Below are 23,471 nucleotides of genomic sequence, written 5' to 3' on the forward strand. Positions count from 1 at the left end.
AAGAGCGAGACGGGAGCTTTAGCAGCTTCTGAACTGGAATGCTGTCTTGTCTGGCAGATAGAGAGGAGAAGGTAGGTGCGATGTACGTGGTAACAAGGAAGGGTGAATGGGAATAGCTCAGGGTTCCTTGCAGGGGTTTCAGGGTCCTTTGCATGGTCCGGGCGGCGTATGTCCCCGGAAAGCCGTGGCCCAGCCCACATGAGAAGTTTGCCGTGCGGCACCGCGTCGCCCCGGACACGCAGCGGCGAGGAGGTGAGCTGCAGACACTCGTTTGAGCACAGAGTAAATACTTTGATTTGAGGTAGGAGGGGGTCGGGCGAGAAGACAAGATGAACACCTTCCTCGGCGGAGGAGCGACAAGGGGGGAGATCATGCGCGTAGCGCGTCATGATGGACAGGAGTCAGGGGGCGAGAGAATCTTTTGAGGCGCAGATGAAGCAAGCGAGTCGGGGAATTATTGGACAGGGGGCACGGCAGGTCCTAGCTATAGGCGAGCTCAATGAGACCTCTACTGCAAGGTGACAAGACCAGCGATGACCAGACCAGCGACGGCGCCCAACGCAGCAGCGATGGGCGAGGACATGGTCAAGCCACTGCCAGAGGCGCTGGGCGAACCTGCGCCAGTGGTACCGTTGCCGTTGCCCGCATCAGTGCCATTGGTCTGGGTGGAGTTGCCGCCAGCAGAGGCGCCGCTCTTGCCCTTGCCAGAGGTGCTGCCGCCAGCCGAAGTGTTGCCGCCAGCGCCAGCAGACCAGTCGCCGTTGAGAGTGATGGTAGATCCACCGCCAGCAACAGTGAAGGGCTTCCTCTTGGTAAGGATGTCGTCAACGGCCTCTCCCTTGACACCGGCAGTGGCAGCATTCTCGTACCAGGGCAGCTTGGCATCGACATCGGTGACGGGGCCGATCTTCCACTTCTTCTCCTTGGCGCCGGCAATGAGGGTGCGGAAGGGAGCTTGGGAAGCGTTGCGGATCTCGTGGACGAGGAGAAGAACACCCTTCTGGGGGCTAGCATCCATCATTCCCTTGTAGGCCGTGTTGATCGAGTCCAAGGTGGTTCCCTTGCAGACGTCTGGCAGAGTCTCCTTCTCTCCGGCGTCTAGCAGGCACCAGTCTAGGTGGTCCTGGTTCCACATTACGACCTGCACGCCAAAGACTTCTCGAGCGATGGTCATGACTCGACGGTCAATGTCTCCCTGCGGGGGCCTAATGTAGAGAGGGATCTTTCCAGAGTAGTCGTAGATGACCTGCAGAGACCATCCGATGTCTGCTACGAGCTCGAGGTCTTGCATCAGAGGAAGCTGGGTGTGGGTGAAACTGTGACTGGCCAAGTGCTGTTCGGGCTGCATGTTGACCAAGTTGGTCATGCACGAGGGGCAAGTAAGGATCTGTAGTCCGATGAGGAAGTGGGTGGCGACGATTTCTTCCTTCTTGAAGTAGTCGGCGTACGCAGCCACGGCCTCGGTTGGTCCGTCATCGAATCCAATGGCGAGAACTCCATCAGGGGCGACGTTGATGGTGTCGTCCATGAAACACTGGGAAGACTCCCAGTTGCAGACATCCTTGGAAGCAGGGTCGGTGCCCTTGGGGTACTGCACCAAGCCGTCTGGGAAGGCAGTCGGCACGGGGACGTCGGCGATGAGGCCCGCCGCCTTGACCTGCGTGTACTTGGCCACCCAGGAGTCGGGCATCTCTACAGAGCAAGGGCAAGAGTGGAGGAGTATTTCAGAGCGCCGCACGGACAGGATGGCACTACTCCTACGGCTGTGGACTCACTCGAAGGCGGCTTTGCAGTGGGTGCAGGGTAGGGGAGTCCATTCTTGCCTGTGATGTGTACAATCAGATGATCAGCGACAGGCCTTGTGTGACTCGCAGCTCCTCACCAGCTATCCTCGTACTCACTAGAGTCTCGCTTGGTCATGTAAGGAGCGGTACGCTCGGACCCTCGAGCCAAGAACATGTGCTCTCTGTCGTCACGGACATGCTGCCAGTGTGTGGCACTCACGCCGGCGAGGAACAGAGGCAGGAGGCAGAGCAAGCGTGCGAAAGACAGCATGGTGGCTGCTATGCTGTGTGTATGAGCTGGAACAGCTGCGAGAGAGATGAGAAAGAGAGCACTTTTATGGTAGGGCCACGATAAAGACAGGGGTTGTGTGAAGCGAAGAGGAGGTGGGGGGAGGGGAGGGCAGATTTAGAGGGGAGTTGTGGGGAGGTGGTCAGGGGCTGAGCAGAAGGGAAAGCCATCTTGTCTTGATCACAAGGCGTCGGGAGCTCCTGACCCGTTCAGGCACGCGGGCGCGGCCGGTAGGGAGTCATCAAGGCCCGTAACAGCCTCGCAGCCCTGCCAGGGACTCCGCGGGCGTAACCCAGCGGGCACAGAGTGTCTTGCCTCAGGCACCCGCGTCTCGAGAAAGCTCACGAGGCTGCCTTGGCTGCAAGCTAACCACCTCAGCCAGAGAAAACATGGACTCCGTACGGCCAGGTCGTAACCAGCGCGTACGTAGCAGAAAGACCAGAGTGACGATGCAAGGCGCGCTATCGACGACTTCAGACGACACCGTGTCACACGTGGGCTCCCTCACAGCAGCATCCGCACGCGAGCCTCTGGTTTCGCTCATTCCAAGAGATTTGCCGAGACTAGCCTATCACCCATGTAGGTGAGCTGAGAAGGTATAGGGCAAACGTGGTGCAGCTCGACTGCCCGACGTGACTCTGGATTAGTTCGGGAGGGAAGCAGAAAGGGTATGGTGCAGGGATGGAATCAACGAAAGAAAGGATGGAGAATATACAAAGGACTGCACGACGGGACGAAGACGATGACTTTACACCCTGGTCATTCTCACATAACATCTGCCACCCGTACCTCTCTTCGCCACGCTCGCCTCCGTCGTCCAGTCCGGCCCCTCTTCGCCGGCCTTACTTGCGGCTCGGCTCGCCCTTCTGCTGCATCCCCATTTTTACCTTCGCGTACTCTTCCCTCCGCTTCTGCCCCTGCTTGCACATGCCTCGCCCGCCCAACAGGAGCCCTCTGAGGCGGTGACAGCTGTAGCAACATTCCGGTCAGGTCTTCACAGACCCTTTGCCTGTGCGTTTGTATGAGCCAGTGATTGATCCGGTACAGCACAAGCTGGAGTCGTACCTTGTCGCAGAAGCTGGTGATGTCCAGGACAGGACCGATCTGATACAGTGTCTGCATCGGTACCAAAGTGTCTGATCGTCAGACGCAGGACATAGACGGACATCAATCGTCTTTCAAGGCGTCACTCACCGTGTCCATCTCTCCATCCACAGTAGGTGAGAGGACCGCCAGATAGAAGTTCCACATGTGTGCAGCCGAGGTCGCAAGCGGGATCATCGGAGCTTCCGACTCTACTCCGGATAGCTGCCTAATGTGCTGTAACAGCGCTAGTGCTCTTGCCGCACTGAATGCAACCTGTGCTTTTAGCACCTCAGCTCTGCCATCTTCCGGCTCCGCCTCGAAGATGAAGCCTGGCAGCAAGGCGTACCCATCGGGAGAAGGCTCAAAGTCTGGGAAACCGGCCCGAAGCCTGTCCAACACAGTGGTGCAGAGAGGATCTCCGGCCACAACAGCATCTCCTCGGACGAAGTCAAGACCGACGACAGCATCGGGCCTTGGATTGGCGTAGCGGCGAGGCGTCGTCAGGCGGGCGTCCTGCAGCTGCCGACCCTTGGCCCAGAGTATGCCCTGCATGACTGTAATGGTTCCCGTCTCAAATGCTTCATCGAAGGCCTTCATGAGTGTAGGGAAGTTGATTTTGCTCATCCAGTACCCCTCTGGCAGCCCGGCGGCATCCTGGATCAGCTCTGGACGTGGGCTAGCAGCTGCATTGATGGCGTGCCTCATCTCAGCGCCCATGCCACATGACAGAACATAGACACCATTCCTGAGGGTGTCCAAGCTACTCGTCCTGTCTGAAAAGGGGTATTTCGAGGGAAAGTCGACAAAGGACTTGGCTAGAGCGGCGGCATCTGCAGGCGCCTCCTGCAGGTCACGGAAGCGGACGCCGTGCTCTTGCAGTCGCTGAAGGATGTTGGGAGACGTGGCTCGCAATGGCCGTTGTCTGTTCATGATGTCCGATCGCAACGAACGGATGCGCAAAGAAGGGGACAATGCAGGACTTCGATGCTTTCAGAATGGATGCTTGGGGAAGTAAAGAGCAAAATTACATGATTTCGCATCTGCGACGAGAAAAGCTGCGTCTTTGCTGCCTGGAAACGGACTTCGGGTTGGGATCGGTGCATCCTCCCTTGCTGTCGGGTCAAGTGAATAGCTTTGTTCAACACATACCTCGCACAACATCAGGGTCCTCATTCGATCGTTTGTACTAGCCACTCGCGTTCCTGATCGGGCTCGCGGTTACCGAAGAGCGAAGCCCTCGGCCGGACTCGCGGACGATGACACGCTGCCATTGTGCGGAAAGGTCGGACTCACTGTTGTGTCAGCCCATGAGACATACACCGACACACGCCACTTCTTCTGTCACCCTTTCTCTCTATTATGAAAGCCTGTACTTGTATTCTGAGATGTCGCACAACGCATTCTTTAGTCTGCTACTATGCTTAGCTATCTACAAAGGTCGGGACTCTAGCTATGCACAGGGGTCGAGATGAATTCTAGCGACGTTGACCGGGCGGAGATAACATCATAAGCCATTATTAGCTACGTCTTAGCTGTTACCGGCACACATTTGCCTCGGTCTTTGGGCTTAGTCTCGCCTTTGAAGTTTTCAAACGGCATGTGCAAGACTGCTCATCCATTGATGAGGGCATTGAAGGGTAGAGACGGTCGCCAGGTACAGGTCCCAATGATGTGCGGTCGAGGTGGCGCACACAACGACCGGAGGGGGAGAGACCGTCCTCGAGAGCTGCTTGAGACGCTGCAGCACAGCCAAGACTCTGGCTGCTCCAAGCGCAATCTGTGCCTTGACCACATCCGGCCGCTCTAGGTCGGGCTTCGCCTCGTAAATGAATCCAGGCATCAGGGCACGCAGCGTCTCCCTTCCGTCCGGGGACAGCACAAAGTACGGAAAAGCTTCTTGAAGCCTGGCGAGCGTAGAAGCACAGAAGGGCTTGCCAGCCACGCTTCTGTTCTCGAAGCCGATTCCGAAAGCAGTATCCGGCTTAGGATCTGTAAAGCCTGGAACCGCCGCCAGCCGAGCATCCTGTAGCTCGCGACCCTTAGTCCAGACTGAGTTTGCCACTGACAGGATCTCGCCGCTCTCGAAAGACGTCTCAAAAGCAGCTGACAGCAGCCGCGAATTGAGATGCTCCATCCAGAAGCTCTCCGGCTGTCCGACGGGACGCATGACGCGCTCAAAACTCGTAGCCGAGGCGGCGGTCGAAGCGATATTCATCTCGGTTGCCTCGGGATACGGAAGCTGGCGGACTGCAGCTGAGAGAGTCGAAAGGGTGCTTCTCTGGTTGGAAAAGAGAGAAGCGGATGATGCCAGTAATTCCAAGCTGCCTCAGCTTTGGCCTCGTAGCCAGTGACCTCAGCGACGGTAGCCAGAGGCACGGGATAAAGGAGAGTGTGTGAGACTTTCCGCTGGGCTTTCTGGCTGATCCTTGCAGCTGCATCGAGGGCTTGCCTCATTTCACCCCTCTCGGCATATGAAAGCGTCTTGATGCCCAGACTTAGCGTCGCTAAGCTGACTCGTTTGTTTGATGAGGGTTGTTGCACTAGACACGGGACCCGACTCGCGGCTAGAGTAGCAACCTTTGCGTCATTGTAGCGACATGTCTGATGGGTAAGACAGAGCTGGCTGACTTGTATTCTGTCGCTATGGGCCCAGCTGATGAGCTTTGGTGGCAGCTCGAGGCCCATCGTGGGTGTTGAATGTGTGACTTGTTGACACCAATTGATGAAAGGACCAGGTTGTCGAAGAGGCGTGGGTGACGGCGGAGTCAAATGCTTGAGGACCTAATGTTATGATAGGTCTAGATGCAGGATGCGAAGGTATCGAGGTGCTAAAGAGGTGCTGGGGTCGAGATGGCGAGATGGCGAGGTACTAGGTAGTCGAGGTGCTGAGGAGCCCAAAATGTTGAGGTTGAGGGGTCGAGGTCTTCTTGAGGAGTCGAGGTGTTGTTGAGGAGTCGATGCGGTGAGATGTCGAGCCGTTGAGGTGTCGAGGGGTAGTGTTGTCGAGGTGTCGAGGTGCGGAGAAGGCGAGGTGTCGTTCTGTCGAGAGGATAGTGGCGGTGGTGGATGGGTGGTGTGAGGAGAGCGTGGCAGTAGGAAGGGATGGCGAGGAAAGGGGGAGAAGGGGAGATCAGAGGCGACGAAGGGCTTGGTATTTGTACCCGTGCTCTCGACTGAGCAGGCACGAAGAGCCAGCACACACAGCGTCAGGGCACAAGGCAAGGGGTAAGGTTTGCTCTCGGGTCTGCGCCAAACGAATCCTGCCCTGAACTCTGGTGTAAGCTGGGTGTAACGTTCACCTCGAGAGGACGGCACCACACCGCTCCAGCGCCGTGCAACGAAGTGCTCTCGCCATTACTGTCCATCCGGTTTCATCCGCTTTGCTTGCTGCTCTTGCTGGTATCACGTCCGAGGTGAGGTCATGGGGTTCGTCGTCGATCGTCTCGATCGTCACGCTTTTGCTTCGTTGCTCGCTTTCTGCCACACCAGTGCGGACCACCTTCACCCTAGGGCCGTACAAAGCAATCTCGATCGTCGCAGATCTCCTCGATGTTCACATCTGTGCTCATACTTATGCCTCATAGGTCATTGGGTATTGCCTCTTCAACGTGATGGCCACAGGTGCACGGACATGTCCCAGGCAGTGCTTGCTACCAGACCCTCCTGGAAGAGGCCCCACGCCAGCCCAACAACGAACTCAGTGTGGGCATCGTGTACTTTCTTCAGCGCTCCTCCCATGCCCTGAGGCTGGCCGAGGCGCGAAGCAACAGACGATAGCGATGCAGAAGGGTGGTCTACGTCCCATATCCGGGCGGTCATATCGTAGCTTGCCGAGGCCAGGAGTGAGGGTGAGTGGGGCTGGAGGAAGCATGAAGAAGGGCAAGGGCGAGCACTTGAGCTTCGAGCAAGCCACCACTGCAATACCGTTCTGAGTACTCACCGAAAAGGCCACTTTCCTGACTGCATACTCATGGCCGGTACACACCGCTGCAATCTGCCCTTGACTCCTCGCGTTAGCACCTCCCGGAGGCGGAGGCCCTGCTGCCGCATTTGCACTGGCGCCCCTCAGATCCCACACCTTGACGCTCTTGTCCGTACTGCCAGTGGCGATGTTCCACGTCCTATACTTGTTCCAGTCCAAGGACAGCACCTCGCCGCCCACGGGTATTGTTGCTACGGGGTGTGGGCCTGCAACGGGCGAGGATTGAGCTCGAAGGTCAAAGAGGCGTAGGTGGCCGTCTCCGCAAGCAGTGGCTAGAACATCCGGATTATGAGGTGACCACATAGCAGAATACACGCAGGCGGTGTGGGTGGTAATGCTCGACAGAGAGCGAGGCTGCTCAGGATGCCACTGTGGGAAGAAGGCGGCATGCGGGGTGAGCAATCGCTTGGTCTGCTGGAAGCTTTGCCTCTCAAATACGACTCACGACTTTGACGCTCGCATCCCAGCTACTGCTTACGAAGACATCCTTCTTGATGTTGTTCCAATCAACGCTGAAGACTTCTCTTGAGTGCTCGTGCCAATTGCGGATCGGATGGTCCATGAGCGTAGAGTCCCACAGCTTGATCGAGCCGTCCCCTGATGCCGTCACGAGCTGATTCTCGTGCACCTCTGACCATGCTACATCATAGAGGCCGTCCTGTGTATCAAAGACCTTTTGCAGGCTCATCTGAGGAAGGCCGGCTCCACCCGGCGGTGACGAGACGCCGACGAGGTGGAGTCTTCCATTGCCCACTAGTCCGTACTGTGAGGCAGAGTATCAGATGAGATGAGCATCATTCACATGAAGTGGGCGTTTGTGTCCTTCGAGGTCTTACATTAGCACTGCCAGCTATGGCTAATCGGTCTGGGAAGAAGGGGCTCCATGCGATGTTGTATCCGGCAAAGCCTGGCGTCTGAATTTGAGAGACAGGACCGGATGGCGGATACCGCCTCGAGGGGCCGCTGCCTGGCGGCGGGGCACCCGGGAGAGCCATGGAGTCTGATGCAGCGGCAGCTAGGAAGGCTTCTCACTGCGGAACACTCGTGGCTCACAGTGCTCAGGCAACGGAGCGCTTGAGCTAAGGAAGTGATACCGAAGCCGAGTGCAAGGTAACGGGGGTCAAGCGGAAGGACCAGCTGCTCCTTCCGCCCGGCGGTGGGGCCATTTTTGGTCGAGGCCATCTCAGCCAGCCTCTCGCCGCACTGCCTTTTCGTACATCCTTCTCAACTTGATATCCGCGTTGCTACCACACTGATACCCCCCTTTCACTGCTGCTGCTGGTTCAGCAAGCTCTTTTGGCAACCCTACACTACCCGCTTCGACGGCAAAGAGTCGGCGGGCGTGCTCACGAGGCAGAGGGCGCGCTTAGCCATCGGTGAAAGCCGATCCATCCCCTGTCTCCATCCTCAGCAATGGCAGGCTACGACCCCGTACGCGAATCGTCTCAGCGTTCTCCGACTCCACTGTTAGATGCTCGGCCGTCTTCCTCTTCCTCCAGCTCCAAGGTCAGGCAGATGAATAATGCAGAGGTGTATCCGGAGGACAGCCAGCACGCCCGGAGACCATCAAGATCAGCCAGCCTAGTTGATCTTCTCAATCCCTCTGATTCAGGGCCTCCAGACCAAGGACGGCCAGGAAGCTCATCGTCTTCTAGCACTCATGTCGGTCAATGGGGTGACCAGCAGCACCATCCGCAAGGAGCTTGGACTAGCGTAGAGGCAACTGCCAGAGGAGGCTCTCATCGGTTCAGTTATGATGTCCTTCGCGAGCAGCCGCCTCAGCCCAGATTCGAGACCCGGCAGGAACGATCCCCGTCCTTTCGTCTCTTGAACATTATGAATCCTTCGCCTGGATCTGTAGCAGCGTACAGTTCAGGCAGCAGATCGGGTGTAGGTCAGAGCAGTAAAGACAGGGCTGGAAGAGGCAGTCCTTCTGGCGATTTCCGTAGGGAGGGGTACCTGAGCAGGGAAGGTAGCATGGAGGCTGGTCAGGGACAGTACCTGCAGCCGGAAACGTCTTCGCTCCAAGTACAGGCGCGGACATCAAGCTATAGAAGTAGCGGCGGAAGCCCGCTTATGAATGCTCGCCTTTCCGGATCCCCAAAGGAGACGTCGCCGATGGGCTCTCATCCGTCCCATCTAGGCGGGAGCCAGTACCACTACGATTATGCAAGCGTCGAATCACCTCGGACTACCTCTTTTGCTGCTTTGCCTCCCACAAGCGGCATCTCCCCTCAGCTATCCCACTCCGCGGTTCCAGATGGTTCGCAACCCCACTCCTACAGAAGCGCAGACGGCTTTCGAATTCCTTCCCTGCCCTCGCATCGCTCTCCCGAGTCCAGGAGAGTTCCACTTCCACTAGCACTTCCCAGCCCTTCCACCTCGTACAGCGGCTCGTACGATGGACCTGTCCACCCGCGAGAGAGCTACGTCCATCCATTGACTCCGCACATGACCTCAGGATCGCCTAGCTTACCGAGCAGCGGTACCTTCGGCTCTGCTCCTGTGGGCCACGAATACTTCGCCTATCGAGCGCCCCCCGGATTGCCAATGACTCCTGGGGGCAGGGACGTGATGAGCCCCGTCACGCCGGGGGTAGCTCTGACGCCTGGCGGTCTACCCATCGGAGATCGAGCTAGGACGACAAGGACGATGACACCGACCTCTGTTCCCACGTACAGTCGTAGCACTTCTCGAGGTTCTGCGACCCTCAGCGAGTCAAATATGAGATCACTTGATCAGTACGAAGCCCCTCAACGCCCTCCGTCATCGGCTCGCATGTCTGTGGATGGTCTTCTTAGCACCGCGCCCTCCACAGACGTGCAGCAGGGATCGAAGGTCGCTTCAAACACAGATGGACGTCGCTCCTCAGATGCAGAGTCTTTGATCTTCAACGATCAAGATGTAATCGGAATGAAGCGATCAAGATCCACGACGCAGGAGTCTGTTGTAAGTCACAAGCGGCCAAAATCTTCAGGCAGATTCAGTGACGATTTGGCTGGAATTTCCGATGCAAGGTACGCACCGACTGCCTCAGAAACGGTAGAAGCCGAGGCCGCAACGAGAGATGTCGAGGAAAGGGATGCCAAGGCGCTTGGCAGCGGCATCGCTACGGAGCTTTCAATGACCGGGGAGCGTGCCCCTGCAGTCAAGAAGGCCAAGAGCTTAATTTCTGTCAAGTCTGATCAAGGCAGCAACGGCCACCCAGCTCATACGCCTTCCAATGACAGCACCTCGGACTCAAAGTCTGCAAGTACAGAGCGGCAAGCATCGACAGCCAGGGTCGAGGACAATGCCATCCCTCCCTCTACCCCTTCCGCTGCCTCATCCAGTGTGGGTAAGGTCAAGCTCCTCGAAATGGACGAGATGGAACGTCTCACCAGCAGAGACAGCAAGAAGAGGAAGAGCTTGAGTCTAGCTGCTCCTGTTGAACAGTCCAAGAGCATCAAGGTGGAGAAGTCGCCAGCGTCTTCATTGCCTGCCAAACCGTCGTTCACCAATGTCCCGAGTGGCATCGGTGAACTGGAACCCGACCAGAAGGTCGCAGGTGGCGAAGGAGCGCAAGAGCATTTCGTGGACCAAGCCTCTGGGTCTCTCAACGAGCCCCTTCCGTACCGACCTAAACATCGAGTCTCAGCTCCAGACTCGATCCGCCGGCCTCTATCGCAGCAAGATCTCATCGCGCTTCACCAGACAATCGAAGCGCGAGGTGCGAATACGCTGAGGCAGAAGTGGGTGGAGCAAGACAGAGCTCAGGGTCGCGACGGCGCGGATGGCTTTGGGCTGGTCCTGCAGACCTGGGGAAAGAAGTCTGGCCTCTCAGACGCCAAGAGCGCTGCCATCGAGGCACCCTCGACGCTCATTCATAGTGAGAGTGAAGTAGCACGGCATTACAACAGCCGTCAAGAGCTCGGCTTGCAAGCGCGAAACTTTTCTCCCATTCTACCGCTCAAGAACTTCAACAATTGGGTCAAGTCTGTCCTGATTGGCTCCTTTGGCCGTAGAGGTGGGAAAGCGATGGACATGGGCGGTGGCAAGGGCGGTGATCTGCAGAAGTGGGACAAGCTAGGCGTCAGAGAGCTCGTCTTGGCAGACATTGCCGCCACGAGCGTCGACCAGGCCAAAGCCCGCTACCTAGAGCGAAGATTCCGATGGAAGGCGTCCTTCTTCGCCCTAGACTGTTTCGGAGAATCTCTCGCAACGACCCTGCCTCCCGAAGTCCTCGATCCGCCCTTTGACACTGTCAGTCTACAATTTTGCATGCACTACGGATGGTCTACATTGCAGAGGGCTCGTCTGGTCATAGAGAACGTCTCGAGGTATCTGGACAAGGGAGGCGTCTTCATCGGCACGATTCCCAACGCAGAGGAACTTTACAGCCGAAGAGACAGGCTCGGACCGGATGAGTTAGGCTTCGGCAACGGAAAGTACCGCGTTACATTTGAGCAAAAGGAGAAGAGGAAACCGTTCGGAGATCGCTACACTTTCTTCCTCGATGACGCTGTTGATGAGGTGCCCGAGTACGTGGTCGATTGGGATCAATTCGAGAGGTAAGTACAAGTCTGCAGCAGCGCAGGCTGACCAACAGAAGAAGGACACCTGACTAAGCCCGCTCCCCAAACCTTCCACCTGTTTAGTCTCGCAAAAGAGTGTGGCCTCTCCCTCATCTTCAAGAAGCCAATGGCGGAAGTATGGGAGGAGTTCCGCCATCAGCACGAGTTCGAGAACCTGGCGCGGAGGATGAAGGTCTCTTCCAATCCAAGGAGAGATGTGCAGCCCATGGACGACGATCTTTGGGAAGCGACTAGTGAGTGAATTGGGGCAGAGACAAGCGGGAGGATGTAGGGGACGGATCTGGAGTGACCGCCCGAGCGTCTAACTGACTTGTTTTGTGCTTGCTCCGCTCTGCTTTCCCTCTCGACAGCCATCTACCTCGCCTTTGCATTCGAGAAGATCCGTTGAGACGGACAGTGGTCTCGCTGCTCCTCGCATTCTCTTTGATGCCGCGTCCTCTTCTCCTCTCGCCAGTCTCTTGCCTCCTCCCTATCTGCTCTTCTTCTTGATGTCAATTCGTCTGCTCATCGTCAAATCCACCAGTACCTCACTGCAGATACACATACAGTGCACTGCAGGCTCTAGCGCAATACCAACAGCATATCCAATACTACTCAACCCAACCCCGACTGTATCTTAGGAGAAGGGTGAACGAGAATGATACATATGGGATTGCAAGCGTGCGTGCGTGTATTACAATGTTGGCATGCGATGCGAGACCGCAGCCTTGGTCTGTTCTATAGTCTAGTCTGTTCTAGTCTAGTCTACTCTAATATATAGGTATATAACGATATCGTTCCTCTCCTGATCTCTACTCGTACCTCCCAATCTCCTCTCCCTCTCCATCGCCAATTCCAAACTTCTCCGCCCCCTCCCAAGAGGCCCATGCGGAGAATTCGTTGCTCAACCTTCCCCCCTGGTGCTCCACCTCGAGCATCGTCTTTCGTAGCTCGGGCTGGCCTTGCAGTGGGTAGGTCTGACAGGCATAGGCGCCGATTGTCTCGCCTGTGATCAGAAGGATGGATCCGCCTCTGGGCAGGCGCTCAGAGGGCGGAGAGAGGAGGTGCGCCACGGTCTTGGCAATGCAGTCCGTTGTAGGCCTGTTCAGGTAGGGTGGGTCGATGACGACCATGTCGATCTTGCCCTGGAGATTCGCCAGTCCCTTGGTGGGAAAGTTGTAGTCGTACTTCGCGAAGCCGTCGCCAGCGACGACCTTGAAGCGCTCGTCGATCTCCATCATCCACATGTTCTCGCCTGCCTTGAAGTCACGACCGGGCTTGTTGCCGCCGTACAGGTGCTGGAAAGCGACAAAGGCCGTAGGGGAGCAGAGGAAGGCGATGCGGGGCGTGTGGTCTACGTCGAGTGTACGGAGATGCGAGTGGATATGCCTGGCTAGTGTGTAGGCAAATGCGGACGAGTACCAAAATTGAGACTGGCCAAAGTCCTCCTGCACCAACTGGCGCCACTCGTCGACGTCGATGACATCGTCTTCCTCATCCTCTTCGCCATCGGCACCTTCGCCTGTGCCGCTGCTGGCGAGGGACATGGTCTCTGTGAAGGGGTCTTCGATACCGGCATCAATACGTGCCAGACGCTCTATATCAGCCCACGCCTCGGCCTCGGCCAGGCTCTCCTCCTCCTCGCGCTCCTGCTCCTCAGCTTCAGCCTGGGCCTTTGCCAGCACCTTGGCCTCAGCCTCAGCGTCATCAGCGTCTTGCTTATCTTGCTTGCGCTGAGCAGCCAGCCGAGCTCTTTCCTGCGCTCGACTCTTAGCTTGTAGCTTTGCGAACTTGGCTTCTTGCTTCTGACGCTCCTTTTGGAATTGACCGAGCATGGCCATTACATTCGTGCCGAGGCCCGGGGGGGACATGGACGTTGAGGAAGAGGCCTCAAGAGAGCGGGCGAGGCCGTCGTCTTGGTTGCGTGGAGAAATCGAGAGAGTCATGCTTGCGGTACGTCTATGATATGAGGATACGATATGGTCTTGGATGCAATGGATGTGATGGGATCAGCGAGGAAAAGTCAGTCTCGCAGCAGAAATGGAGCGAGTGGATTGAGATGGGATGGGATGAAGGGAATGAGCCTCGAGAAGAGCGAGTCGATTGAGATATGGATGAAGCGGGGGTACGGCGGATCGATGAGAACAGGAGAACTTAGTCTACCAAGGCCAAGGAAGCATCTATAAATATTGAAGGTGGATGGTGGGAACAGGTCTGCTGCCAATGGTATCGGGGGCAAAGCCATCCGTCTGAATTCCCCGAGGCGGCTTCTCCTGTCACCGACGCTTTTTCTCTGCTTCCGTCTTTTTGAAACCGAGCCCGCATGAAGATCCAGGCTCCGATCGTTGCGCGGTGGTGGACGCCCCTCCCCGCGTAGCCAAACACAAGGCGCCGACACGCTGAGGGGCGTGTGAGCATGGCCGTACACTCACTCACTCGCTCGATACCACCCACGGCGCCTTGACCCCTTTCACCATCTCCTTCACCAAAGCCAATCCTTGTTCGCATCTCACACCTTCGCAGTCGCCTTCATTCTCAGACTGCCGGCACCGAGACAAAAGCCAGCTCGAGCCGCGTCGTTCTGCTGTCTCACTTCCCTTGCGGGCTCGCATTCCCTTACCACGATGGCTCGCTTCCAGCCTGTCGCAAGTCTCGGCCACGTCCTGACCTTGGCTCTCCTATCCCTCGTCACACTCTTCTCTTCCACTCACGCCGCCGAGTTCTCCTCGATGGACACTGCTTGCGCTCGCACCTACACCGTCAAAGCAGACGACACTTGTGATATCATTGGCCAGAAGACCTTGACTTCGACTTACCAGATCCTAGCCTTCAACCTGCCTTCTGCTGGAACGGGCTGCTATAGTCTCGAGACTGGTGCTGTGAGTCTTTCTGTCTTTCATGCTCAAGCGCGCCTCACCGGTTACGCTCTGTCCTCACCATGTCTGACCCATTCCCCTTTCCCCTCTCTCGCAGGAGCTCTGCCTTGGCCGGTATGGCTCGGACTGCCAATTGGTGCATCGCGCCACTACCTCTGACACCTGCTACTCAATTGCAGCACAATATGGCATTGAGGTTTCCATGATGGAGACGAACAACCCTTCGATGGACTGCGATCAGATCTACGATGGACTCAACCTCTGTGTGGCATCAGGGGTGGTCAGACCGAACCCGAGTGCGGAATTGGCGACGTATATTGCAGACCAGAAGGCGTCCAGTCGACGAAGGAGGAGGAGAGATCTTGGCTTGGACGAGGAAATGTAGGCAGCTGGTAGACTCCGAATCCAACGAAGAGCCATTCTCTTCCTCTCAGAACGCTCCCTCAAACAACGATTCCCGCGCCCACCTGGCCTGCTCGGCAACACCTCTCTATCTTCGAAGGAGCTATGCGATCCCTCTTCTGGCCGCCCGCGTGCACCCTTCGATGCCGACAACGCCTCCAACAGCTCCTCAGGTCGGCTCACGATTGTCGCTATTCTTCATATTTCCCTGTACACCATTCATTCCATTCCGCGCCTCCGATGTTGCAGGCTTGCCTTCTTCCTGTTCTAATGATGATACCCATTGCTGTTAATAAAAGTAGCTCACTCAGGCTCTCGCAATCAAAGGGATCGGCGGACAATCAGGTATGCGGATTCTGGGACTCGGTTTTTTCTATGTCGAAAACTGCCCTGCTTCACAGTCTCTATCTCACTTCAGTCCATCACGATCACCAGGCGTCCCTTGAGGTCCTTCGACAGGTACCTCTCCTGACATTTAGCAATGTCCTTCAATGGGAAAGTCTGCTCGACGTACGTCCTGCATCCTGCCGAGGCGTGAAGGTTGACCATGTCCTGCGACTGGGCAGGTGTGCAGATCAAACGTCCACGGACAGTCTGCTCCTTGAAGGACAGCGGGAAAGGATCAACCTCCAGTGTAGTTCCAGAGGGCAGTCCAACGTCGACGATGATACCGCCGACTCGCAGACATTGCTGAGACCACTTGACGAGGTGTCGCGCCTCGGTGTTGATCACCACTCGGTCCATTCCTGGGTTGGAGTCGTAAAAGGCAGCTCCGAGCTCCTCGGTCGCCTTCTTCTCAGCATCCTCCGAGTCGATCAGGACATACTTGTCGGCTTGCAGATGCTTGGGCAGTTCCTTGACGAGATCAAGGGCCTCCTGCCTGTTGTCGATGGCGACGACCTTGTAGCCAAGGGCTTTGGCGTATTGAACACCCAGGTGGCCTAGTCCTCCGACACCGATCATACCCACCCACTGGTCCCTCTCGGCTTTGGCGGCCAGGATGGCACCGTAGGTGGTGGCGCCAGCGCAGAAGAGGGGTGCTGCCTCTGCCCATGGAATACTCTCTGGAACCTTGGCGAGAACGGTGTCATCCGCGATCATGTACTCGGCGAAGCCACCGTCTTTGCCCTTGGGTGCATCCTTTCCTCCTGACACTCCCAGCATACCGCCGACATTCATGCAAAGCTGCTCGCCGAGGTTTCTGCAAGCGTCACACTTGTGGCATGGGTGGCTTTGAAGAGGACAGCAGGAGTGTGTTGCGTAAGATCTCCGCTCTGAGAAGGATCGATTCGCTCTTCATACTCGGAGGCTACTCACTATGTGTTGATCGAGCCGACTCGGTCGCCGACCTTCAGCAGACCTCGCTTCTCAGCGTTCTTGCCCTGCACAGAAGAAGAGCGGTGCCAGATTGCGGATGTGAGACATGGCTTTTGGAGACTTACTACGGAATGGATCTACTCACCAGCTTCACGACAACACCAGCGGGCTCGTGGCTTCCAATCATTCCAGGCTTGGCTCCAGCGCTCTCGTAAACACCCTCGTTGACTTGCAGGTCAGTGTGGCAGTAGCCAGCAGCCTTGATCTGCACGAGGACATCGTCATCGCCGACCTCTGGGACTGGCACCTCCTCGTAGCTGAAGGGCTTCTTGTACTCTCGCAGCACAGCTGCGTGCATCTTCGAGGGAATAGTAGTGGTCTGAGACATGCTGTGCGATTTCCTCTGAGAAGTGGTATTCTCTAAGTGGTGGGACAGGGCGAAGGGAAGCTGACGAGGTGGCCTCAAAATCTATACCTCTAGCACACGACACCCTCTGCCCCACTCGCTATGATCCTCGCACATGTGGAGAGGTGGAGCAGTCGACGAACAAATGGACCCTTACGTCGTTGAGCTCGAAATTCCTGGCTTTCAGAGGAGAGGGAGGACGTGCGCCATTGCGGGCGGTGGGCGGGAAGAAGCTGTCTCTGTCGGGCTCCTGCAGCCGCTGATGTCACAGCTTCTCCACAAAAGTCAAGCCACGCGGCTGGCAATACGCGAGTCGCGATGTGGTCAGCCCAAAAGTCTCAAAGTCACCGTGAGGGGTGTTACTTTTGGCAGCCCAATCAACAATTTCCACCCCTGATCTCCTGCTCGAGCGCGGTCGTACCACCGCATGCCTTCCGATGCTCGTGGGCCATCGTCTCAGGTAGTCAACGATGGTGAAGCACGGCGCGCACGTATAGAGGACGTCCTGACGAGTGTGCTCACGCCATGGGCATTCGGCCAACATGAAGACCAAAAGTCGCACAGGCGCAGTGGTAAAGAAAGAGGCAAAGACTCCGTAGAGACTCTAGAGGACCTTCAAGAGACCATTCAGTACTTGACTGAGGAGATAGTGAGCCAGGGCGTGTATCTACCGTCGCCCCCTGATACATCGGACGATGGCGCGAATGCCGCTGGAGCAGACGATACGTCGCACACCTTGCAAGAGCTAGAGTCTCACCCGCTTCACTCGCTCGTACTGTCGACTCTGAAGGAGCTCCTCCTTTTTGATGAAGCGGAGGCGGTCTCTGCTGCGCCGACGATTGTCGAGGAGATCTTGGATAGCATGCGCACACCTCCGCCCGATCCAGTCACTTCTGCTCGCCCCCGGCACAAGAAGGGCACTCTGGGCGAATGCGAGATCTGCGAGAGAATGATGCCATTAACAGAACATCATCTGATACCTCGCTCCGAGCATGCAAAGTTGTCGCGACAAGGTACTTATACCCTTGATGAGATGCGGAGCAGGCTAGCTATGCTCTGCCGTCCGTGTCACTCTGCTGTACACCACATGCTGCCAGCAGACGACCTGGCCAGTAGGTTCAACACGGTCGAGGCTCTGTTTGAGCACGAGGGCGTGAAGAAGTGGGGCAGATATGCCAGCGGATTGAAGGAGAGGCAGGCGGGATATGAGGGCATTGGACTGAGGAGCAAGAGGTGACCGGAGATGGAGCAGCGGAAGAGCGGACGGGAAAAGATGATCGGCGGGGATTGTGATGTTCTTCGCGTTTTGGACGCGTCTCCCTTGGAATGTTATCTGATATCACACCCCGTCGTGTACACATCATGCGAGCAGGATGCTGGGCCAATACCCCTCGCCTCTGCTTCGAATGGCATTCCAGATCAGAAGACTTGTTGGGTACTCATTGCATATGCGGCAGAGCAGAGGAAGGTTTTGGGTGCATTACCCCTTCAGGCTCTTGTGGCTATGAAGGGTAGGTGCCGGCGACTGCAATACCTCACCGGCCTTCGGCCTTTGTCTGCAGGAGCTTCTGATGCAATCGAGGAGCTGGAAAGAGGAAAGAAGCAGGCGGAGTCGGAGGGGTGGAGACCCAACTATGCATGCTTTGCTTTGCATCGCGTTGCGTTGCGTGACTCGAAAGAGGCAGGCCGGGAGTAAAACACGAAGACGCGCCCCGTCTGGCCCTGCCTCGCGTAGAGTAGCGCGCGATCGGCGGATGACATCGTCAGGCGCGAAAGTTATATAGAATCCATCTCACCACCCGCCTCTTCCACCAAAACACTTCCCTCACAACCATTGACCACTACTCCTACCCTCGAGCCTCACCCGACCACTCATACTGAACACTGTTCAACGACCGCTCACCAGCCGACATCACTGGATCACTTTGCCACCGCTCTAGAGCATCACAATACACGGCGTCTGACTCGCTTTTCATCACATCACGCTTCACAACGCGTACCTCGCAGCATAGCATCCGCTCCCCCACTGTCTCCCCATCCACCCACACAAACATATACAATGTCGACTGCCACTCGTCCTACTGCTCCCGAGACACCTTCCAAGAAGGTTGCCGCCGGCTTCGCCAACATCGACGTCAACGCTACCCCATCGAAGAAGGGCTCAGTTGCTGACGACTCGGACGACTTCTCCGAGCCTGCATTCCTCACAAAAGGCAAGATCGCTCCTACTGCCGCCGCCGAAGTCAACCTGGTCGCTGCCAAGAAGGGTCAGCCTCTAGAGCACTCTGCCGACACTGTGCACAAGAAGTTCGTTGGCGATGTTGACCTGCCCGAGGAGGAAGAGCCTCTTCTTGTAGAGAGCTCGCGACGATTCGTTCTCTTCCCCATCCGCTACCACGAGGTGAGAAATGGCGTCCAACAAGGGGGAGGCTTCACGTACAGAAGTCGACAACAGCCACTGCGACTTTTCGCGGCTGCCAAGCCCATAGCGCAGGAAACACGTCAATGTGGACGCGTCTTTGCGTGACGTGAAGCCGAGACATTTCATGAAGACGCGAAGCACGTCGAGCATCCACACCATACTGACTTCCACCTTCTCTCTCTCTGCCCCACATCACTATACCATCTCCTGCTTACCATCCTCCGTGTGCACGTCACCATCAATCGCCGCGTTTCTATTGCCTCTTTTGCTCATCAATAGATCTGGCAAATGTACAAGAAGGCAGAGGCTTCCTTCTGGACTGCCGAGGAGATCGATTTGTCCAAGGACATGCACGACTGGGACAACAAGCTCAATGACAACGAGCGTCACTTCATCTCCCACGTCCTCGCCTTCTTCGCCGCTTCGGACGGTATCGTTAACGAGAACCTCGTCGAGCGGTTCTCATCTGAGGTTCAGGCCGCTGAGGCTCGATGCTTCTACGGTTTCCAAATCATGATGGAGAACATCCACTCTGAGACCTACTCGCTCCTCATCGACACTTACATCCGTGAGCCTGAGCAGCGTGAGTTCCTCTTCGACGCCGTCGAGACCATCCCTGTCGTCAAGCAGAAGGCCGACTGGGCTCTGCGATGGATCAGCGACAAGAACGCCACCTTTGCCGAGCGACTCATTGCCTTTGCCGCCGTCGAGGGCATCTTCTTCTCGGGATCCTTTGCCTCGATCTTCTGGCTCAAGAAGCGAGGTCTCATGCCTGGACTCACCTTCTCGAACGAGCTCATCTCTCGTGACGAGGGTCTGCACACCGACTTTGCCTGCCTGCTGTTCAGCCACCTGAAGAAGCGGGCACACCCAGACACTGTTCTGGCCATTATCACCGAGGCTGTTGGTATCGAGCAGGCCTTCCTGACCGACGCTCTGCCATGCTCCCTCATCGGTATGAACGCTAAGCTGATGTGCCAATACATCGAGTACGTCGCCGACCGACTGCTGGTCTCCCTGGGCAACGAGAAGCACTACAATGCCACCAACCCCTTCGACTTCATGGAGAACATTAGTCTGCAGGGTAAGACAAACTTCTTCGAGAAGAAGGTCGCAGAGTACGCCAAGGCTGGAGTTGCACGAAAGGACACTGGATCCGAGGAGACTGGCGATGGCACACAAAAGAACACCCACTCCTTCTCCCTCGAGGAGGACTTCTGAGCGGCTTGTCATCGGTATCGCAGGGCGCAACCATTCATGCTCATGGTCATGGTCCACGGTCACCCATACCACTCAGTCTTTGGTCTCTCTTTCACGTAGTCATCAACACCACTTCCCAGTCTGCTCGTATTACCCTTCTTGACGATGGTTTCTCTTACATGTAACATAGCTAGCTCTGTCCTTTCCCAGCAATCTTATCCTACCCAAAACAAGGTCCTGTACAAGGCCGCGAAGCGTGATCGAGTGACTGAAGACGATGTGTACGTGCCAGGAACGAGGCAGCGACGACAGAGGGCAAAAAAGGCGGCGCGCGCGCAGTATATGTAGCCTCTGTTCGTGTACGTCCTTGTAATCTTAAAGTGGCGAAGTAGCGCAACGGGTGAAGTGCCTACACGCGGGCGCGGATTGTTGAATCCGACTGCCCTTGACCTGCGGGTAAACCGTTCGAATCCTTGAGGCTGACACCCCCCTCTTTCTGCATTTCTATTCACGCGATTGCTAGATGAATTTACAACACATTGGGAAGAGAGAGATCGACATCGAAAGTCACAACAGCTTGCAAGGGCGAATTGATTTGGGATGACGGCTAATTCTAAGTATTCACCTAACGATGAGATACAATCGGATTGGGATCCCACAACGAACGGACGTCACGATTTCTTTTTGCTTTCTGACACAACATCAGCTCCACTGTCAGAAGTCTACGCTGCCAGGGATGGAGAGGAGATGCCTTACGCTTTGATGACCAGTAAAGCTTCTGGCCATCTGCCTTCGCTGGCGTCCCACCGTTTGAGTGAGACTTCGAATTGATATCGTGACTGTCGGTCAGCATGCCCATTCGATTCGTTCCTCTCGCCCTCGCCTCGCTCCCTCTTTTGCTCGTCTGGTGCCCACACTCGACTCGGCAAGCCTATCCGAAATGCGTCCTGGTGGGAGAGGACCAACCGCCGCTCGACTTCCCAGACGCGATTGCGTAGGCCGACTTGCACTAGGGCTCCGGGCCGAATGTACTCATGCGTTCCATCCCCTTGACCGCATTGTGCTGTCTCCGGCAATGCCTCTGTATCAGACGGCGACTCAGCCAGAGGCAGATTGACAAGATGCGAGGCGAACCGTTGGAGGTCGCTCTCTGGCCATTCTAGCTGGGATCCGGGTCGAGACAAGATGTGTAGTCTGGCTAGGGTAGGCGCCAAAGGGGAGAGACACATCGAAAGTGTTTGCTGTGTGGTCACAGCGAGCAACGAGATATACTCCGTCAGTAGACGAACAGCGCGAAGCAGCCTTCGTTCTTCCCGTTTCACTCACGATGGGCGTGTACTCCAACTGCAGGGTCAGGTCCTGCAGTCCTTCTGCCGCCTGCCCAATCAACCCTAGCCCCTCTGTCGAGCAGACGATGCCGTGTATCCGCAGCAGCTTCAGCTGAGCAGCATTTCCTGCCATGCGTCGATGCTGCAGCAGGGCCCGCAGCAAGGAGAGCGGCAGCCGAGGTACATACTTGGGCAGAGGCGTGTAATCGTGCAGTGAGCCACTCTCGGGCGGGTCGTTGGCTACGGCGTTGTTCTGCTCGCCGTTAGCCACCCGCAAGGGCAGATCTGCCAGCCCCTCCAGACCAGCGTACATAATCTCGTTCTCCCCACTCGCCGGCTCTTCGTCCGCCTGCACGCCTCCCGGAGCGTACAAGGTGAACTCTTCCAAGAGGCGTAGACTGGAGACGAGACTTTTGAGCTCTTGGTAGAACTCTGCGTGTGAGGATAGGGCGGAGCGGGGGAGTGTGAGGGAAAGAGTGCGGAGGGAGTCTTCCAAGAAAGGCTGCAGGGAGGGGTAGGCGGAGGGTTGCTGTAGGTGTGCGAGTAGGGGTGTAAGAGAACCAGGGTGAGAGATGCCCAATTAGACGCCGTTACGAGCTGCCCATCCTTGCCTATTACTCACCACTGAGCATCCCTCCACTCCCAAGATCCTCACCCCGCTCTCACTCCCCTTCAATAACCTCCTCAACCCTTCCCCCTCAAGCGACTTGCATCCCACCAGCACCAGCTTCTCCACTTCCTGCACACTCAACGCCAGCTCTTCCACGTCTGAAGGAGAGAGGACGTTGGTGTGTTGACAGAGGAGCGTGATGGACTTGAGTGGGCGGCGCTTGGACAGCTCGAGGGTGGCCCGAATTGCGCCTGGATCTGGGAGAAGAAAGGAGAGGTGGAGCAGGGAAGGGAATGGGAAGGAACGTGGGGCCAAGTCTACAGATTGTGGAGTCGTTTGATCGGACTCGCCGAGCACCATCGACGGCACTTGCTCGGCGAGTGCGATGTCGCTTGAATGTGATCGGCTTGGCGGCGGCTTAGGCGCCAAGGACGTCTCTGCCCCCTTTCCCTTCCATAGAGCTTGCACATCGTAGAACCTGGTGTTGCCCGTAAGCTCCAGAGTATGCAGTTGGCTCTTCCTCGTTTCTTGAAGCTCCTCTTCCTCGTCCTCTCCTCTTTTCTCCCCCTTCCAGAATCCGCCCAGTAGATCCGGCAAGACCCTCCCATTCAGACTTCCCATGCGTGTCCATACGCACACCCTCAAGTTCCGCATCATCCCCAGTGCTCGTCCCACATCCCGCTCTAATCGCTCAAGCTGTTCTGCTCCCATCCCCAGCGGGTACGCCCTCAGCTCCAGCACCTGTACTAGACTGCACAGGTACGGAGAAGAGGCGAGGGTGCGAAATACGGATACGACTCGTGCCTGAGAGCGGAGGAAGAGGCGATTGTACAGTAGCGGAGCGGTGTGCTTGTAGAAGTCATGGCTTACTAGAGCGGTATTGAGGAGGGGTCGAAGAGGGGATGCGGAAGTGGTGGCGCCTGTGCCCGAGCTGGAGCCAGTGGTGCTGGAGGTTGAGGAGGAGGAGGAGTTGGTGGGTGGGGCGAGGTGGTAGAGGATCTCCGGGATGAGCTCGATAGGCAGGAATGCTGCAGAAGCGCCTGTCATCCTGGATCTCAGTGGGTTGACGTAGCTAGCCCGAGCTGAGCTGTCAATCCATCATACGAACGGCAAGAATGTCAAGGTGAAGGCCGGTACGGCATATTCCTTTGCCCGTCAATCTCTCTTTCCGCACAAAAGCAGCAGTGTGGAGGTCTGTGCCCAAAGTCTTCCCGGC

At 56.7% G+C, this 23,471-nt stretch overlaps 11 protein-coding genes across 11 annotated transcripts; 4 read left to right on the plus strand and 7 right to left on the minus strand.

Moving 5' to 3' along the window:
- Positions 1–280: 280 nt before the first annotated feature.
- Positions 281–2,160, minus strand: BCV69DRAFT_282046 (glycoside hydrolase/deacetylase). Its single transcript, XM_025492206.1, has one exon. The coding sequence runs from the start codon at positions 1,688–1,690 to the stop codon at positions 509–511; it is 1,182 nt and encodes a 393-aa protein (XP_025348469.1). The 5' UTR covers positions 1,691–2,160; the 3' UTR covers positions 281–508.
- Positions 2,161–2,704: 544 nt separating this feature from the next.
- BCV69DRAFT_282048 (hypothetical protein) lies at positions 2,705–4,140 on the minus strand. Its single transcript, XM_025492207.1, has 2 exons — positions 3,268–4,140; positions 2,705–3,189 (listed from the first exon to the last, which is right to left on the minus strand). Exons 1-2 carry the CDS (start codon positions 4,087–4,089, stop codon positions 2,839–2,841), a joined length of 1,173 nt encoding a protein of 390 aa, XP_025348470.1. The 5' UTR covers positions 4,090–4,140; the 3' UTR covers positions 2,705–2,838.
- A 607-nt stretch (positions 4,141–4,747) lies between these two features.
- On the minus strand, positions 4,748–5,844 carry BCV69DRAFT_276809 (hypothetical protein; the record flags this gene model as incomplete). Its single annotated transcript, XM_025491126.1, has 2 exons — positions 4,748–5,437; positions 5,512–5,844. 2 exons carry the CDS (start codon positions 5,842–5,844, stop codon positions 4,748–4,750), a joined length of 1,023 nt encoding a protein of 340 aa, XP_025348471.1.
- A 799-nt stretch (positions 5,845–6,643) lies between these two features.
- Positions 6,644–8,259, minus strand: BCV69DRAFT_166787 (WD40 repeat-like protein). Its single transcript, XM_025489470.1, has 4 exons — positions 7,978–8,259; positions 7,587–7,904; positions 7,100–7,510; positions 6,644–7,017 (listed from the first exon to the last, which is right to left on the minus strand). Exons 1-4 carry the CDS (start codon positions 8,134–8,136, stop codon positions 6,763–6,765), a joined length of 1,143 nt encoding a protein of 380 aa, XP_025348472.1. The 5' UTR covers positions 8,137–8,259; the 3' UTR covers positions 6,644–6,762.
- Positions 8,260–9,755: 1,496 nt separating this feature from the next.
- On the plus strand, positions 9,756–12,305 carry BCV69DRAFT_166846 (hypothetical protein). Its single transcript, XM_025489471.1, has 4 exons — positions 9,756–9,979; positions 10,069–11,691; positions 11,779–11,948; positions 12,066–12,305. The coding sequence occupies exons 1-4, from the start codon at positions 9,930–9,932 to the stop codon at positions 12,101–12,103; spliced, it is 1,881 nt and encodes a 626-aa protein (XP_025348473.1). The 5' UTR covers positions 9,756–9,929; the 3' UTR covers positions 12,104–12,305.
- A 41-nt stretch (positions 12,306–12,346) lies between these two features.
- Positions 12,347–13,926, minus strand: BCV69DRAFT_282051 (hypothetical protein). The gene has a single exon (XM_025492208.1). The coding sequence runs from the start codon at positions 13,638–13,640 to the stop codon at positions 12,507–12,509; it is 1,134 nt and encodes a 377-aa protein (XP_025348474.1). The 5' UTR covers positions 13,641–13,926; the 3' UTR covers positions 12,347–12,506.
- A 509-nt stretch (positions 13,927–14,435) lies between these two features.
- BCV69DRAFT_238487 (hypothetical protein) lies at positions 14,436–14,859 on the plus strand (the record flags this gene model as incomplete). The annotated part of the gene is made up of 2 exons (XM_025489960.1): positions 14,436–14,573; positions 14,668–14,859. Coding segments are annotated over 2 exons (330 nt in total), but the record flags the coding sequence as incomplete, so codon positions are not given.
- Positions 14,860–15,386: 527 nt separating this feature from the next.
- Positions 15,387–16,893, minus strand: BCV69DRAFT_289964 (GroES-like protein; the record flags this gene model as incomplete). The annotated part of the gene is made up of 3 exons (XM_025493690.1): positions 16,435–16,893; positions 16,290–16,354; positions 15,387–16,203 (listed from the first exon to the last, which is right to left on the minus strand). The coding sequence occupies exons 1-3, from the start codon at positions 16,675–16,677 to the stop codon at positions 15,387–15,389; spliced, it is 1,125 nt and encodes a 374-aa protein (XP_025348476.1). The 5' UTR covers positions 16,678–16,893.
- A 50-nt stretch (positions 16,894–16,943) lies between these two features.
- On the plus strand, positions 16,944–18,113 carry BCV69DRAFT_282053 (hypothetical protein). The gene has a single exon (XM_025492209.1). It carries the CDS (start codon positions 17,123–17,125, stop codon positions 17,930–17,932), a length of 810 nt encoding a protein of 269 aa, XP_025348477.1. The 5' UTR covers positions 16,944–17,122; the 3' UTR covers positions 17,933–18,113.
- Positions 18,114–18,968: 855 nt separating this feature from the next.
- On the plus strand, positions 18,969–20,558 carry BCV69DRAFT_282054 (ribonucleotide reductase R2 subunit variant). Its single transcript, XM_025492210.1, has one exon. The coding sequence runs from the start codon at positions 19,406–19,408 to the stop codon at positions 20,336–20,338; it is 933 nt and encodes a 310-aa protein (XP_025348478.1). The 5' UTR covers positions 18,969–19,405; the 3' UTR covers positions 20,339–20,558.
- A 331-nt stretch (positions 20,559–20,889) lies between these two features.
- BCV69DRAFT_282055 (hypothetical protein) lies at positions 20,890–23,372 on the minus strand. Its single transcript, XM_025492211.1, has 3 exons — positions 22,268–23,372; positions 21,644–22,174; positions 20,890–21,558 (listed from the first exon to the last, which is right to left on the minus strand). Exons 1-3 carry the CDS (start codon positions 23,300–23,302, stop codon positions 21,070–21,072), a joined length of 2,055 nt encoding a protein of 684 aa, XP_025348479.1. The 5' UTR covers positions 23,303–23,372; the 3' UTR covers positions 20,890–21,069.
- Between the last annotated feature and the right edge of the window lie 99 nt (positions 23,373–23,471).

The sequence above is a fragment of the Pseudomicrostroma glucosiphilum genome (genome assembly GCF_003144135.1).
Source record: "Pseudomicrostroma glucosiphilum strain MCA 4718 unplaced genomic scaffold BCV69scaffold_5, whole genome shotgun sequence".
Taxonomy (NCBI): domain Eukaryota; kingdom Fungi; phylum Basidiomycota; class Exobasidiomycetes; order Microstromatales; family Microstromataceae; genus Microstroma; species Microstroma glucosiphilum.

Bases quoted from the DNA above. Each gene is read 5' to 3' on its own strand.
- BCV69DRAFT_282046 (XM_025492206.1), bottom strand. From the start codon at position 1,690: ATGCCCGACTCCTGGGTGGCCAAGTACACGCAGGTCAAGGCGGCGGGC.
- BCV69DRAFT_282048 (XM_025492207.1), bottom strand. From the start codon at position 4,089: ATGAACAGACAACGGCCATTGCGAGCCACGTCTCCCAACATCCTTCAG. The intron at 3,190-3,267 runs GTGAGTGACGCC...GTACCGATGCAG, and splicing joins TGGATGGAGAGATGGACACG to ACACTGTATCAGATCGGTCC.
- BCV69DRAFT_166787 (XM_025489470.1), bottom strand. From the start codon at position 8,136: ATGGCTCTCCCGGGTGCCCCGCCGCCAGGCAGCGGCCCCTCGAGGCGG. The intron at 7,905-7,977 runs GTAAGACCTCGA...TCTGCCTCACAG, and splicing joins CCATAGCTGGCAGTGCTAAT to TACGGACTAGTGGGCAATGG. The intron at 7,018-7,099 runs GTGAGTACTCAG...TGCTTCCTCCAG, and splicing joins TCAGGAAAGTGGCCTTTTCG to CCCCACTCACCCTCACTCCT.
- BCV69DRAFT_166846 (XM_025489471.1), top strand. From the start codon at position 9,930: ATGGTCTTCTTAGCACCGCGCCCTCCACAGACGTGCAGCAGGGATCGA. The intron at 11,692-11,778 runs GTAAGTACAAGT...CCACCTGTTTAG, and splicing joins GATTGGGATCAATTCGAGAG to TCTCGCAAAAGAGTGTGGCC. The intron at 11,949-12,065 runs GTGAGTGAATTG...CCCTCTCGACAG, and splicing joins CGATCTTTGGGAAGCGACTA to CCATCTACCTCGCCTTTGCA.
- BCV69DRAFT_282051 (XM_025492208.1), bottom strand. From the start codon at position 13,640: ATGACTCTCTCGATTTCTCCACGCAACCAAGACGACGGCCTCGCCCGC.
- BCV69DRAFT_282053 (XM_025492209.1), top strand. From the start codon at position 17,123: ATGCCTTCCGATGCTCGTGGGCCATCGTCTCAGGTAGTCAACGATGGT.
- BCV69DRAFT_282054 (XM_025492210.1), top strand. From the start codon at position 19,406: ATGTACAAGAAGGCAGAGGCTTCCTTCTGGACTGCCGAGGAGATCGAT.
- BCV69DRAFT_282055 (XM_025492211.1), bottom strand. From the start codon at position 23,302: ATGACAGGCGCTTCTGCAGCATTCCTGCCTATCGAGCTCATCCCGGAG. The intron at 22,175-22,267 runs GTGAGTAATAGG...GCACACCTACAG, and splicing joins GAGTGGAGGGATGCTCAGTG to CAACCCTCCGCCTACCCCTC. The intron at 21,559-21,643 runs GTGAGTGAAACG...GTGACCACACAG, and splicing joins AGTTGGAGTACACGCCCATC to CAAACACTTTCGATGTGTCT.